At 52.3% G+C, this 14,057-nt stretch overlaps 5 protein-coding genes across 5 annotated transcripts; 2 read left to right on the top strand and 3 right to left on the bottom strand.

Moving 5' to 3' along the window:
- Positions 1-251: 251 nt before the first annotated feature.
- On the top strand, positions 252-2,128 carry PFLUO_LOCUS9107 (uncharacterized protein; the record flags this gene model as incomplete). Its single annotated transcript, XM_073786901.1, has 3 exons — positions 252-1,080; positions 1,133-1,388; positions 1,450-2,128. 3 exons carry the CDS (start codon positions 252-254, stop codon positions 2,126-2,128), a joined length of 1,764 nt encoding a protein of 587 aa, XP_073643109.1.
- Positions 2,129-2,272: 144 nt separating this feature from the next.
- Positions 2,273-4,565, bottom strand: PFLUO_LOCUS9106 (uncharacterized protein; the record flags this gene model as incomplete). Its single annotated transcript, XM_073786899.1, has 4 exons — positions 2,273-3,550; positions 3,600-4,251; positions 4,300-4,397; positions 4,446-4,565. The coding sequence occupies 4 exons, from the start codon at positions 4,563-4,565 to the stop codon at positions 2,273-2,275; spliced, it is 2,148 nt and encodes a 715-aa protein (XP_073643108.1).
- A 196-nt stretch (positions 4,566-4,761) lies between these two features.
- PFLUO_LOCUS9105 (uncharacterized protein) lies at positions 4,762-6,407 on the bottom strand (the record flags this gene model as incomplete). The annotated part of the gene is made up of 8 exons (XM_073786898.1): positions 4,762-4,769; positions 4,857-4,899; positions 4,954-5,307; positions 5,355-5,591; positions 5,646-5,665; positions 5,721-6,134; positions 6,185-6,287; positions 6,339-6,407. 8 exons carry the CDS (start codon positions 6,405-6,407, stop codon positions 4,762-4,764), a joined length of 1,248 nt encoding a protein of 415 aa, XP_073643107.1.
- A 923-nt stretch (positions 6,408-7,330) lies between these two features.
- On the bottom strand, positions 7,331-9,395 carry PFLUO_LOCUS9104 (uncharacterized protein; the record flags this gene model as incomplete). The annotated part of the gene is made up of 5 exons (XM_073786897.1): positions 7,331-8,402; positions 8,469-8,817; positions 8,877-8,955; positions 9,017-9,239; positions 9,319-9,395. The coding sequence occupies 5 exons, from the start codon at positions 9,393-9,395 to the stop codon at positions 7,331-7,333; spliced, it is 1,800 nt and encodes a 599-aa protein (XP_073643106.1).
- Positions 9,396-11,548: 2,153 nt separating this feature from the next.
- Positions 11,549-13,821, top strand: PFLUO_LOCUS9103 (uncharacterized protein; the record flags this gene model as incomplete). Its single annotated transcript, XM_073786896.1, has 2 exons — positions 11,549-11,942; positions 12,005-13,821. 2 exons carry the CDS (start codon positions 11,549-11,551, stop codon positions 13,819-13,821), a joined length of 2,211 nt encoding a protein of 736 aa, XP_073643105.1.
- Positions 13,822-14,057: the final 236 nt, after the last annotated feature.

The raw sequence follows: 14,057 nt of genomic DNA, 5'->3' as shown, positions 1-14,057 counted from the left end.
GGCTACTACTGCTACGCTTGCATCGCAGACTTTTCTCGGTCTTACTAACTATCCATTGATTCTGTTGGCTCATATTACTCATATATGAGCGTAGTGGCTGCCACCGTCAATTAGAATTGTTTTGATTTAAAAAGCTTGGGATCTCCACATTGACACATTCTTGCCCTCCCTCTACGCGTCAGACCTTTCTTGGTTCGCTCCATCATCCAGCCATCCATCTACATGGGCCTTAGCCTTGTTAATAGCAAACAATGAATAAGCAACGGGCCGCTGAAGAGGCTCTGCACGACCAGACGAACATCCTCCCTTTCAAGCAGTTGATAGTCGTCTTCACGGGTCTAGCCATCTCATTGTTAATGACAAATATCGACCAGAATGGTATCAGTGTCACTCTCCCCACGATCGCACGCGACCTCAACGCCCAGGACACTATTTCCTGGGCAGGGACGTCGTCGCTAATCGCCAATACCATGTTCACCGTACTTTACGGCCGATTTTCCGACATCTTCGGCCGGAAGATTGTCTACCTTTCCGCGCTGGTGGTGATGTGCATCGCCGATCTGCTTTGCGGCTTGTCCCAGACCCCGGCTATGTTCTATGTCTTTCGTGGTCTGGCCGGTGTGGCCACCGGTGGTATCCAGTCATTGACTATGATCATCGTCTCGGATGTAGTGACTCTAGAACAGCGAGGCAAGTACCAGGGAATTCTTGGTGCTGCGCTGGGAGTCGGAAACGTCTGCGGACCGTTCCTTGCTGCTGGGTTCACGATGAACTTGACCTGGCGCGGCTTCTTCTGGTTGATATCGCCCTTGGCTGCTCTTTCTGCTGTCCAGGGACAATTCTTGATTCCCAACAATGCCCGCAAGGAGAGCTTCAGGAAGAACGTGCGCCGCATTGATGGTTGGGGCATTCTTGCGTCCTCCATTGGCGTTATCTTCGTTCTGATCCCCGTCTCCGGAGGTGGCTCCTATTTCCGCTGGGACTCTCCGTTGGTCATCAGTTTGCTTACCATCGGTGGCTGCGCTATGGTTGCCTTTGTGATCATTGAGTGGAAAGTCGCGACGCTGCCGATGCTGCCAAGTATGTGTCCTCTTATTAACGAACTGGGAAGTGAAGCTGACAACAAGAAAAGTGGTTTTCTTCAAGAACAGAGTTATTTCCGCGCTCTTCCTGCAGAGCTTTCTTTTAGGCGCCGCATACCAGTCATTGCTGTACTATCTGCCCCTCTACTACCAAAATGCTCGTGGTGTTTCTCCAATCGTGTCTGCGGCCTTCACATGCCCCATGGTTATCTGTCAATCTATCGCTTCTATCACTTCTGGGCAGTACATCTCCCGTCGCAAGCGATATGGCGAGGTAATTTGGGTCGGGTTCGGCCTCTGGACCTTGTAAGTTGCCATTTTCCTTGCAATTCATGCACATTCCATGCTAATCTGCTCACCTTTATAGGGGCTGTGGCCTTATGCTTCTATTCAAACGTGATACTCATGCTGTAATTGTCTGTGTCATCGTCGCCATCACCGGCTTGGGCATTGGATTTACCTTCCAGCCTACGCTGGTTGCCCTGCAAGCCCATTGCACAAAATCGCAACGCGCCGTCGTCATCGCGGACCGCAATTTCTTCCGTTGCCTGGGCGGTGCGTGCGGCCTGGCCATCTCCGCCGCAATCCTGCAGGCCACTTTGCGGTCCAATCTGCCCACGCAGTTCGCCTACCTGACTCACTCGTCGTACTCGCTCCCAGACCGCTCTGCTGTTACTGAGATCGAGTGGGAACAGATTCTCGATGCGTACGCCCAAGCTTCGCATTCGGTTTTCCTCTTCATGTTTCCTGTCATCGCGCTGTGTTTCCTTGCCTGCGTTTTGGTTCGAGATCACGGACTTGAAAGACCAAAGGATGCCCAAGAGATCGAAGAAGAGAAGCGCAAGGCTGCTGAGGCGGCCAGGGATCCTGAGGCCGGTGTTATCGAGCCTGTTGCTGAACCTGTCTCGGAGGAGGGACTGCCTTCTGAGAACGATCATGTCACCGATGAAGTCGAGAAACGACATTCCATGTCGTCGACACTTGCCGAATCATCTATGCCGCCGTCTCAACTGGAGCCAGTTTTGACTGTTGATCCTCATCACTAGAAGAAGCATTGATAGAGTTTTGTCCTGATCTTGTTTTACTGGCATTTCTTTCGCATGGGTGGTGTTTGATACCAAAACATATATATCTTGCATATGCATAGAATAATACGATTTAGGTCTTGAATAATAATGACATTACGTATCTTAAAGAGCATCGAAAGGAATCATGTCAGCATGACTCCAAAGAGTCCCGGACACATTCTCCAAAGTCTCAAAATCTGGAATCCACAGCGGATCACTTTCATCCTGATCAATCCAAGGGGCAAGCTGCAGGGCCATCCTAACTGCATGATCTGTATCGTTTATGTCTAAGCCAATTCCAGGCCCCGCTGCGGTATCAGGTGCCAAGCCTGTGGGGTTAGCAGGGGCGAATTTCTCGCCGCTATCCATGCCCGGTATAGCCGTATTCAAATTGGTCCATCCGCGCTGGGCTGTCATAAGCTCCGCCATGCCTGCATTTCGGGCAGTTTCGTTGCCCTGCAACTTCTCCATGGAGGCATTAACGAGTAGTTCAAATGCGTCACGGTACTTCTTCACCCATGACGCGCGCTCACTCATCACGAATAACACTGTTGAGCAAGCGCGGATATCATTGCTCATTTGTACGGACCAAACTTCGTCCGTATGGGTCCACAGTGCATACAGAAGAGTAATCCCTGCCATAAAAACAGTTTGCACAGCAAGGAAGGAGTGGCCATATTCCAGGGTTTGGTGGAGACGTTTGTGGGATTGGCATATTTCTCCTGCCGAACGAAGACAAATGTGATAATATGGATCAGAGATGGGGAGAAGGGGTAGAAACGGCTGGATCAATAATCGCACTGCTCGGTTGTAATGAAGCATCGGGTATTCCAGATCGTTTTCACCAAATCGTAGAGAAGCTTCGTTTTTCCATTCCTGTAGTTCGAGGTACAGTGGATCCATTTTGGACCGCAGAGAAGGCAGGGATCTATCAGCTCGGTAGATTTTGTTTTGGATGCGGGAATCGATGCGACGCAGTTTGAAAAGGTAGATGGCGAATGTCAATGTTGTTTTCCTGGTCGTATCTTGGGGGGCCGTCAGCACTGCTGGATCTTGTACATCGTCGTCCACATCCACGGGAAGATCGAGGTCTATGTGGCGATCGGAGATACTGAATGGGCGCCCTAGAGACATGCATACGACCCGTTCAAGGTAGTACACCGTCCAAAACAATCGCCTTCGCATCTGAACCGTGAACGGGTGCATATTGATCTCGTTTGCCTTTCGGTGAAGGCCGAGATCGATAGCGGTGCGCATAGCAAGTCCGATCATGTACCACATTCCATGGCTTGATGCTGTACGCAGATGGTAAACGACAAGAAGTACCATTGCTTCAATATTTTGGACAGAACGTGTTTCACACATGGTTGGTACATATTGTAGAGCATCCGCGTAGAATCGCTAGAAACATGTGAGCAGCTGATCATCAAGAGACAGTCGTTGAATATACCTCTGGAGGTGTTCCTGCATATTTGTCGCTAATCTGAATCATCGTCGCACCAATAGCGTACACTAGATTGAGCTTGAATATCGCAAATCGATCTGATTGCGAAAGCTCCTCGCGCTTAGTTTTTGCCAACCGCCAGCGTTCCCCATGGAGACGCCACAGTTCTTTCCGATCAAGGAACGGGTAGCGTAAATGAAGCCGTTTCAAATATGTCTCGAGAATTTTGTATCCAACTTCATCACTTGGAGGCTCTATGTTAGAGGGCAGACTAGGTCGGTCTCGAATTCGAGCGTTGCCACCGGTACCTGACTGCGGTGCGTTGGGGCCTGGTATATTTTGAGGTGCCGCAGATCCAGGCGCATTTGATTGATTCTGTACTTGGGCTCTTGAAATGAACTGATTCCACACGCTCGCCTGGACCATCTCTCCCAAGTTGGCGGCGAGGGAGACACCGGAGCTCGAACCCACGTACGCAGGAGCTTCGGAGGCGCTCAGTGCAAGAAGGCCCACAATCTCGCCAATGGGATTGTTGTCAAGCCCTGACGGAGGCGTTGCTTGGCTGCCTTGAGGCGTCGCACCAGGAGCAACGGATGGTTCTGACCGGACAAGCTTTTGCTCCAAGAATGCAACTCGCTCTTCGAGAGCTCGAGTATAGCTATTTGAGCCAATTAGTGTATATACCAAACGATGATAATTTACATACTCATCATTTTTCTGTCCATTCTCTTCTCGCACGCTGGACTTGTCGCACGTGACCCCTGCCTTCTGGCAATTCGAGCACGTCGGATATGCGTTGTCGCACTGGATGGAACCATTAGAGAATGACTATGGATGAATAAGTTTACTCACTCTCTGCTTCCTCGTTTTGCAGCGAGTACATGCCGTCCGTGTCCGCTTGCGAGGGTTGTCGCCCGTGACTTGGGGACTGGACTGTCTGGACGACTTCGGGCTATGCGCCAGCGGATACATGGTTGATATGCGTGTCTCAGGTAGTAAAAGTCATTATTCACGTGTTAATGTGCTACAATACCCTGGCGTGGTGGACAGAGGTTGCCTGGAGTGTGACGTTGGGAAGGACGGATGAGGGAAGTTGAGCCGGAGCGAAAGATGCCAAGACATTTACCAATCAGGGTATACTGGAGCTTCTATACCCAAAAAGAACGATTTAATCATCTATAGCAAAGAATACCAATAAAAGAACCCTTTCACAGTATACCAAACAACTCATCCGATTACTTCACAAAGAAGGGCCATACGTACGAAGCCCCCTAGCAAACCGCTGGATCTGGTCCGCATAATATGTCTAACGCAAATAAATCAGTAAACCGTAGATGCAGTTACATAATGAGAAACTTACACTCTCAGCTCCAGCACCCACAAGATATAATGGCAGCCACCTTGCAAAGAAAGGTACTGGCGCTTTGTTCAGTTGCAGCTGCACTTTGTCATCTGGTATACTCTCATCCAGAAGCTTCATCGGCCACTTTGGGTCCACAGCAGCCGGTCGTGCAATTCCAATCAGATCACACGCATTGTCTTTCAGTGCAGCTTCGGCACCAGCACGACTCCGGAACCCGCCTGTCAGCATAAGGATCAGCTTTGGGTGTCGCTGGCGCACTCCCTTGGCAAATTCGAGGAAGTAAGCTTCCCGAGCGGCAGTGCGTTCAGATTTGGGTGCTTGAGGGGTTGTTTGAGAGGTATAGCCCATCATCTAAATTAATTAGCGTCTGTCGTGATTGAATATGGCCATCTACTCACCCGAGTATCCTCATAGGATCCGCCGCTGACCTCCATGAAGTCAATACCCGCCTCAACGAGCAGTTTGATCTGTGCCATGGTGTCTTCAAAGGTGGCAGAGTTGTGATCAGCGGAGTTGAGTTTGATACCCACGCAAAAATCTGCGGGGACGACTTTGCGGATCTCGGCCAAAATTTCCAGTACGAAGCGAGCGCGTTTCGCGGGCGTGCCGCCGTATTCATCACTGCGGATATTGGTCTATTTTTTCATCAGTTCCTTCCTTGCACAGCATCTCAATATACATTATCTCACCTTGGCATTCAGGAATTGATCTGGGAGTAATCACAGTCAGTATACCATCTTCAGTCCATCCAATAGGGAACCTACCAAGTAAGTACCCGTGAGCTCCATGCAACTCCACGCCCGCAAACCCAGCATCGGCCGCCAGTCTAGCGGTATCGACGAACTGCCGAATAACCCTCTCGATATCGGCGCGAGTCATCTCCCGCGGCTGTGACCAGGTGATGGCCGCAACAATGCTCTCCAGCCAGCCATTGCCTATGTTCATAGGGACAGCACTAGGAGCCAGTGTCGATCCAAAGATGCCACGACGACCGGCAACACGAAACGACTGACGGCCGGGGTGGCAAATCTGTACGATAGCTGGCGTTCCGTGCTTCTGGCACGCGTCGGCGTACTTCTTCCACTCTGAGAGCAGAGCCTCGTCCTTGCCGGTGTACTCAGAATGCAAGGCCGGATCGAATGGGCTGCCCATGTGATCGACGTCAACTTGGACATTTCCTAAGCCAAGGTTAGTTTGACGCGTCGTCTCTTTGGATGGAAGTGGTGACCTGTCAGAATGCAGCCCCAGCCGCCTTCGGCCCAGCTCTCGTAGGCGTCTAGGAGTTTGGGATTTGGGTGGTTAGTTTTGGCCATGAGCTCGGCCATTGCGGCCTACATGATGTTAGTAAGGCTGTAGCTTCATTATGATGATATCAGACCTACCTTGCTTAGGCGGTTGGGGAAGACTAGTCCGCAAGGAAGCTTAACGGCATCTGCTAGTGGGGAAGACATGCTGTGCGGTATCACTGTTGTCTGCTTGCAGACCTTGAAATACGCAATGTGCAAATTTGGATACGGAAAATCTGCAATTTTTGTAAGTTGAAATGTAAAGCACTCTCAAAAACAGATCCTACCGAGAAATTGTACTCCTCTACCGATAGCAAGAGATCCAAAAGAAAAAGACAAACACCATTAATTATTCACGGTCTGCAGGGTTCACCTTCAAAAAAAAATTAGCCTCGGCATAGCGTTTGTCATCGCCCCACACGGAGGGATTAATCTCTCCGTCGACCCAGGTTGATAGTTCGTCCGACTTCAACATGTGAAGAATCCTACTTCACGACTACAAAATTTTACATGCGCTACTTTGCAGATTGATCGTTGGTTTAGGTTGAGTGCATCGTTGCGCTTGGTAGTAGAAGGTCAGAGAAGAAACCAGGAAGCATGGATGGAGATGACAAATTCGTCGAGACGCAAGGATATGCTCGATGTTGACGCAAGGATAACGGACCGAGGAGCGACATGGCGGTTAACCCCAGATCTACGGCGCGCGATCAGAGAGGGGCAGTGGAGAGAAAAGTTATATATTTAGATCAGGTGTCATTGAATGCTATCCTAAAGTAGATCCCATACCAAAGGGGACCCATAAATGCGAAAAACCGAAGACATGTGGGGAAAAAAAGGGTATTCAATCAAAAACCAGTGCCCGGATTCCATCCAGCAGAACATAAAACCGAAAATGAGAGCGCTCGAATTCCAAATGAGGCAGAGGGAGGAAGAAGGGAAACATGAGATGGACCATCATCACGGGGTGATCCTAAGCAGGGACGGCGATTAGAACAAATTTAAGGACGAGAAGGTGAAGCGCCGGAAATGAAAGACCCAACCCATAACGAGGCAGGCCGACAGGCAGAGAAGTAATGAAGGTCGAGATCTTACAGCTTGGCATTCTTCTCGTCAACGGGGGAGCCGTTGCTCAGCGGCGGGGAGACCGTGCCTAGGCTGGAGAGCAGGTGGCCGACCTCGCGCTCCAAGGCACGGACTTCAGTGTGCGGGTCGTACATGCGGGCCTTGATCCAGGCGTCCAATTCGGTATCGTTCATGTTGCGCAGGGCGGTCTCGCGGTCGACGCCATCATTCTGGGCGGCGCGCATCACCTCGCGGGTGACGACCATGCTAACCTGGCGGATACGGGTGACGTCCGGGTACAGAAGACCACGCTCGAGCTCCTCGGCGGTCAGGGCCTTGGAGAGGGCCTCGCCGGAGGCATAGATCATGTTGTCGGTGACGCGCACGGCCTTGGAGAGGATGCTGCCCAGACCGATACCCGGGAAGACGTACATGTTGTTGCCTTGGCCGGGATAGTAGGTAGAGGTCTCGCCGGCGGAGTTGGTGAAGGACATGGTGGGGAAGGGCGAGCCAGAGGCGAAAAGGCAGCGGCCGTCGGTGTTTTTGACGGCAGCCTCAAAGTCGCACTCGGACTTGGACGAGGGGTTGGACAGAGGGAAGATGATCGGGGCCTTGTTCCAGTCGGCCATCTTGCGCAGGATCTCGGGAGTGAAAACACCGCCCAGAGTCGACAGACCCATCAGGATGGTGGGCTGGACATGGTCAATGACCTGCTCGAGGGTCTTGAACTGCTCGCCCTTGTTGTCCTCGCGGGCAAAGTACACCTTGTGGTCGGCAAGCTTGTCACCGCGGTCAGCGGTCACTAGACCCTTGGTGTCGACCAGATAGAAGCAGCTACGGGCCTCATCCTCGGTCATGCCCTCACGCATGAAGAATTCAACGATCTGCTTGGCGACACCAACGCCAGCACTGCCGGCACCCAGGAACACAGCGCGGTGGTCCTTGCAGGGGAGACCAGAACGCTTGACAGCGTTGATAACACCACCCAGGATGACGGCGCCAGTGCCCTGGATGTCATCGTTGAAGCAGGTGTACAGACCCTGATACCGCTCGAGCGCGGGGAAGGGGTTCTTGAAATCCTCGAATTGGATGACGATACTAATAAGCTCCCGTTAGCCGCCGTCGATCACCCGTGTGTGTCTGAAATGAGTCAAAACCACTTACCCCGGCCAGCGCTCGGTGAGAGCAGCCATCAGCTCGTCCATAAACTCCAGCTCCTCCTCGGGACGGAGCTTGTCGCGGCGGCTGCCCATGTACAGCGGGTCTTCCCGGAGGGTCTTGTTGCTAGTACCCAGATCCAGCGTCAGAGGCAGGGTGGCCTCGGGACGAATACCCGCACAGGCCGTGTACAGAGCCAGCTTGCCAATGGGAATGCCCATGCCGTTGATGCCCAGGTCTCCCAGTCCGAGGATTCGGGAGCCATCGGTGATACATGTGATCTCCACATGCGACTGAGGCCAATTGGCGATCACTGCAGCTAGATTGCCCTTGTCTTCCCAGCTGAGGTACATGCCTGATGAAACTCGTTAGCGTTCCGGTCTCTCCCGGGGAAGATCGGTGGCTTGATTTTACCTTCAGGCTGCTGGTAGATCTCCGACCACCGTTGGCAGGCCTCGCCGACAACCGGGGTGTAGATCAGAGGGGTGAGCTCCTGCAGGGATATTTTTTTTAGTATATGGTTGCTGATTCGAGAATCACGTGCGAGAGCATACCCTGAGATGGTCCGTCACCAGACGGTAGAACAGGTGCACATTGTTCTTGCGGAGAGTGCTGAGGTAGAGGAACTTGTCGATTTCGGTGTTCTTCAGTCCCAGCTGGGCCAGGCATCGTGTCTTCTGGGTCTCATAGCTCTCGGCGCGAGGAGGAGTGAGGCCGTAGGTGCGCAGGTACTTGCGGATGTAGGAAGGGTTGGCAGTGTCATAGTTGGCAGCGTCACTGCAGTAAGCGCAGTTAGCTTCTTCCTTTTTCTCCTTCCACGCATTGACTCAATCGAGTGCAAAGTCAGGCCACTTACGGCGACGGGGCAGGTTGGTTCATGAACGTGGTGGCATGCACCGGCCGGCTTTGCTGTTGAGAAGGAAATCGAGCCATTGTGTCAGACTGTGAACGAACCGGCTTACTCGATTTCGACCAGGAAGGAGGGCAGGGATGATAGAAAGAAGAGAGAAAAAATCGGGGAGCAGTGTCCAGTCTGATTTTATGTACACGGCGCGGAGCTAGCATGCTAGTTAATATCCCCTGGGATCGAGCGCACATCATCCAAGACGTTCCGACTGGCAGAGGATTCGCACCCAGATAATTAGCCGGGACCGCGTGTCGAGGGGCCGTTCAGCCAGCAAAAATTCGACATCGCGGTGAGTCGGGAAGAGTCGGGGATGGTACAAAGGGATGGGGCAGGCCCAGTGGATATTCGGTGCAGGCAGCGAACCGTTGGGCTCGGGCGCCACTGGGGCTGGCGGAATCTGGATCCATTAGAAGCTTCTTTCTTTTTCGGGAATCAGATCCAAGCAGCAAGGGGAGGTCCTGGTGGAGACGGGCGGCGCCGACTCGCCAATGCGGAGAATCCTCAATTACTCACAGTCTACAATCCTGGCATGGTATCCTACTCTACATCAAGAAACAAGACAATTGACAAACCCAAAAGAGACGGTGTGCATGCTGCAGCGATGATCCATCTGGAAAATACACCGTACAGTCCGTCCTGGCGGCAAGAGGGAGGCATTCTACACGGTACACCTCGAACTCGAACGCCGACAGGGCAATTTTTGTTCCCGCCCTCGCGTGGAGTCTGCGCGGGCACTGTGACTGGCCATCTAGGCCGGGGAGAAGGCGACTGGGTTTCAGGCGCACATCCGTCTCCACAGCAGGGAGCTCCCAGAGCCGCAGAGTAGTGCCGAAGTGGACCCGTCAGCAAAGACAGACGCTGTTCTGGAAGCCTGAGGGTCACGGATTTCGGCGTGCGGAGTCTGCCGCCCCAGATAGGGAAAATTGCTACGGCCGGTTCCCACGTCGGTTTTTTCTTAGGTGGTTTCGCGTTGGCCGCGTTGGCGATGTCATACTGCCTTCTGAATGGCCTCTCTCGCCGAGGGGAAAGGGGATTATATCCTTCAGCCCCAACAAAACCCCTGAGGGAATTTTTTCTGCAGTCCATGCTGACGAGTACACTGTAGACCTCAGTTGTCGGGAAAGGGATCGGGAAGCGGGCAAGGCGGAATGGAATGCTGTGACCCCCTTGCGAGCACTGGTTGCACTAAACGAGCGATTTTTGTCCCCATACCAGGGTGGAATGATTTCCAGTCGGGTCCAGAACTAGATCGTTTCTCCGGATTGAAGCTTTTTAACTTTCAAAGACGTCTGGTACATGACAATTTTAGGACAAATTGAAATCCCTATCGGACGAAAATAATAATCCAAATCCAAATAAAGAACAAGAATCCAGTGGGACGCTCTCCGTGCGGTCTGTCTATGAATGGCTGGCTAAATTCAGCTTCCCCAGAGATCGTCGATCAACGTTAGGGTGGATTGTACGTATTTTTGTATTTTTATTATTGTCGGATTATTATCCTTCGAAAGTTCCTTGTGTGGTCTCGAAAATTGTCGAGGTGTGCATAATAGTCGCTACTGCCAGGCCTCGCGCCAGTCCTGCTAAGCGTATTGCACTTGTTTCCTCGGCGGAAAAAAATACGTCTACTTACACGGAATCGCCAGGGAATGAGGCCCAGTTTGATGGCAATAAGTCGATGCCCAGCGCGCCATTGCTATCTGCTCGTTCGGCCTGCGTCATCCAGCCTAGGTCTCGAGTCTCCGGCATGCCCATAATCTCGTTCAGTGCAGGAGGGAGATCTTGTTATTCCTTCCCGTCAAAGGCCGGAGCTGGAGAGGGTGTCTAGCTCCGAGAGCAGGGAATTAAAATATCAGAGCGCCTCCGTGAGCATCCAAGCGCCAGTCCGAGGGAAAAATGGCAATCGGGTTGCTGGCGCGCCATCGACGCCTGCTGGGAAGTCAAGCTGCGCGTACACGGACACAATCCGGGCTTCCAAATGGTGCCAATCCATATAGAGCATCTTGTCTGGTTAAACGGGGCTGCTGACTAGCAGCAGTAGTCATCGTTTAGCGTGTAGTCAAAATATAGTTGCACCACGTCATCATGACCCCAACCAAGCTGGACGCGTCTCCCTGTTTCTCCCATCACCCCATAAACATACCCCATCCAGGAGAGCTTCACCACCACCACGTCCATCGTCATGCCGGACGAAACAGAGCCTCTCCTCCCTCGCTATGAGGATGACACCTCCCGCCAGCGCCAGCTCCACCAGAAGCTGCACTCCTACCAGATGATCCGCGCCCTGTCCGAGGGGTACATGCCATCCACCGAACAGACCATCGCCAATCTGCGCACCCTGCTAGCATCCGACGTACTCAGTGTCCGTAACCAGGACATCGGCAGTGTGGGGCGACAGCTGGTGCGCGACTGCCGCCTGTGGATTCAGGTCTTCATCGAGTTTGTGCGGGACAAGAACAGTCAGGATCAGCTGCAGGAGTTTCTATGGCATCTTTCCCGGTCTAGAGCCTCGCTGGATAGCTCCCGCGTGTCCGAGCAGGCGGGCAAGATCAAGGCACGCGCGGATACCAAAGCTGGTGGGTCCTAACAGTTACTCCCTTCGGCATCCCGAGTACAGACTAACGCGTCCAACTACTAGCGTACGATAGCTTTCGCACGGTGGGATCTTTGCTGCTGACCAACTCCGATTTCCGTCTTTTCGTCGATGATATTGCCACAGTTGGCCGCCAGATCTTCGCTGACACTGCCACGTCCCTGTCCGAATCATCCAAGCAAGTCGCCGAACAACTTCAACCTTCAGAGCAGGAACAAGCAGCCGTTCAAGGTGCCGGGGCCGATCAGGATCGTGCGGTGTCGAAGGAAGAGATCAAGGAGGAGGCTGCTCATATAGCGGAGGTAGCCGGCGAAGGAGTCTCTCGCACCGGCCGCCAGGCAGCGGAGAGCGCAAAGGAGCATCTATCTGGCCAAGAGAGGGATACATTGCTCTACCGGTTGAAACAGGCAGTCCTGAAACTGCGCGAGAGATCCGACTACTCCGACTCTGTTTCAACCATCTCAAAATTGGTCCAGCGCTATGCCAAGCTCTATTCAACTGCTGCTGAAGAGACAGCGAGCGCTGCACAGGAAGACATCGATATCAATGCCGACTTGAAGCAAGCCGTGGATCAATTCTGGGAGCTTCTCAGGCTGTTCGGAAGCGCAGAGGAATGGGACCGACTGCGAGAAAAGTTCCACAATGTCCTGCGCCATGCCAACAAGGACCCTGAATTTGAAAAACTGATGGAAGAAGCGGGTGCCTCATTGCGAGACATGCTTACCGACCCGGCATTTTTTGACGATGTGCCGCAGAAACTCGACGAGCTGAAAGAGCGGTCTGAAAAGGTGGGCTCGGAGACGAACCTACGCAAAGATGTAGACGAGTTGCTGGCGCAAACCAAACGGACTTTGCGTATGGTTCCTGATGATTCAGCTGTGTCCAAGGTCATTGACGCAACCAATAAGCTTTATAAAGATGCGTGGGATGTCTATAATGACAAGACAACCGACCTTCCAGCAGACTTGGCCAATGTTTTCTTCCCGCTTTTCTTGCGAAGCATCCAATATATCCCCATCCCGCGATTGGAGGTTTCCGCGCCGGAGCTGGATCTACTTGTTGAGAACATAATCCTGGAGCCGGGCCACACGGTCAACTACTCTTCATTCCTTCCCTACCGCATGCACATCGGCACTCGCAACGACATCGAAATTGTCAAGAAACATTCGAAGCGCACAGAGACAGGCATCAAAACCGCATTCACAGCAACAGTTCAAGGTCTGAACATCAGCGCTCAGGATTTCGGGTACTGGCTCCGCACGCACGCAGGTTTAATCTTCCACCTCAAAGACGAAGGTATTGCCAGCTTCTACCTCGATCGTCGCGGTGTCGACATCTCCCTCGACGTAGAAGTTGGCCGTGGCAACTTGGAGCAGATCTTCACATTGCGCGGAGTGCGGGTCCGCATCCACAAGCTTGACTACACAGTCCAGCGTAGCAAGTGGAGGTTCCTCCTGTGGCTAGTCAAGCCATTCGTGAAACACCTCGTCCGTCGCGTTCTGGAGAAGAAGATCGCCGAGGAGATCGTGGCTGCGGCCTTTGCACTGAATCGAGAACTGGTTTTTGCTCGCGAGCGTCTTCGCGCTGCCCGCATTGCAAACCCGCAGGATCTAACTACTTTCATCAGAGCTGTGCTAGCACGACTGAAGCCGGCGCCTAATCCGGATGTGGAAGCCAGAGTGGGGATTGATGCGCCGAAAACTGGCGTATTCAAGGGTGTTTATGCCCCTGGAAGTATTGTTAAGACGTGGCATGAGGAGGCCACTCGGGCTCAAGAAGCTATCGAGGATGGGGATGAGAGTCATGGTCTGGGACGGACGTGGAGGAATGACATCTTTGATGTTGCTGGAACGAATTTGTAGGGACCTGCAGCATTCTCGGATGTTTCTTATGATTTTTACGATGTATTCAAATAGGCTAAAAGTCACTACGCACACGCGGATTGTAATGACTATGGGATCAAAATATGAAACAATATTAACAAGCTTTCAAAAAAAAATATATATATATATATTCAGAACTACACAAAGAGCGCAGCCAGCAATGCAGAGGAATAAACATCGCTTCAAATAACTAGACAAGACAAAGAAAAATGGTG

The sequence above is a fragment of the Penicillium psychrofluorescens genome (assembly GCF_964197705.1).
Source record: "Penicillium psychrofluorescens genome assembly, chromosome: 6".
NCBI classification, from domain to species: domain Eukaryota; kingdom Fungi; phylum Ascomycota; class Eurotiomycetes; order Eurotiales; family Aspergillaceae; genus Penicillium; species Penicillium psychrofluorescens.
The sequence above is the reverse complement of the archived record's forward strand: the minus strand, read 5'-3'. Positions and strand labels throughout refer to the sequence as shown.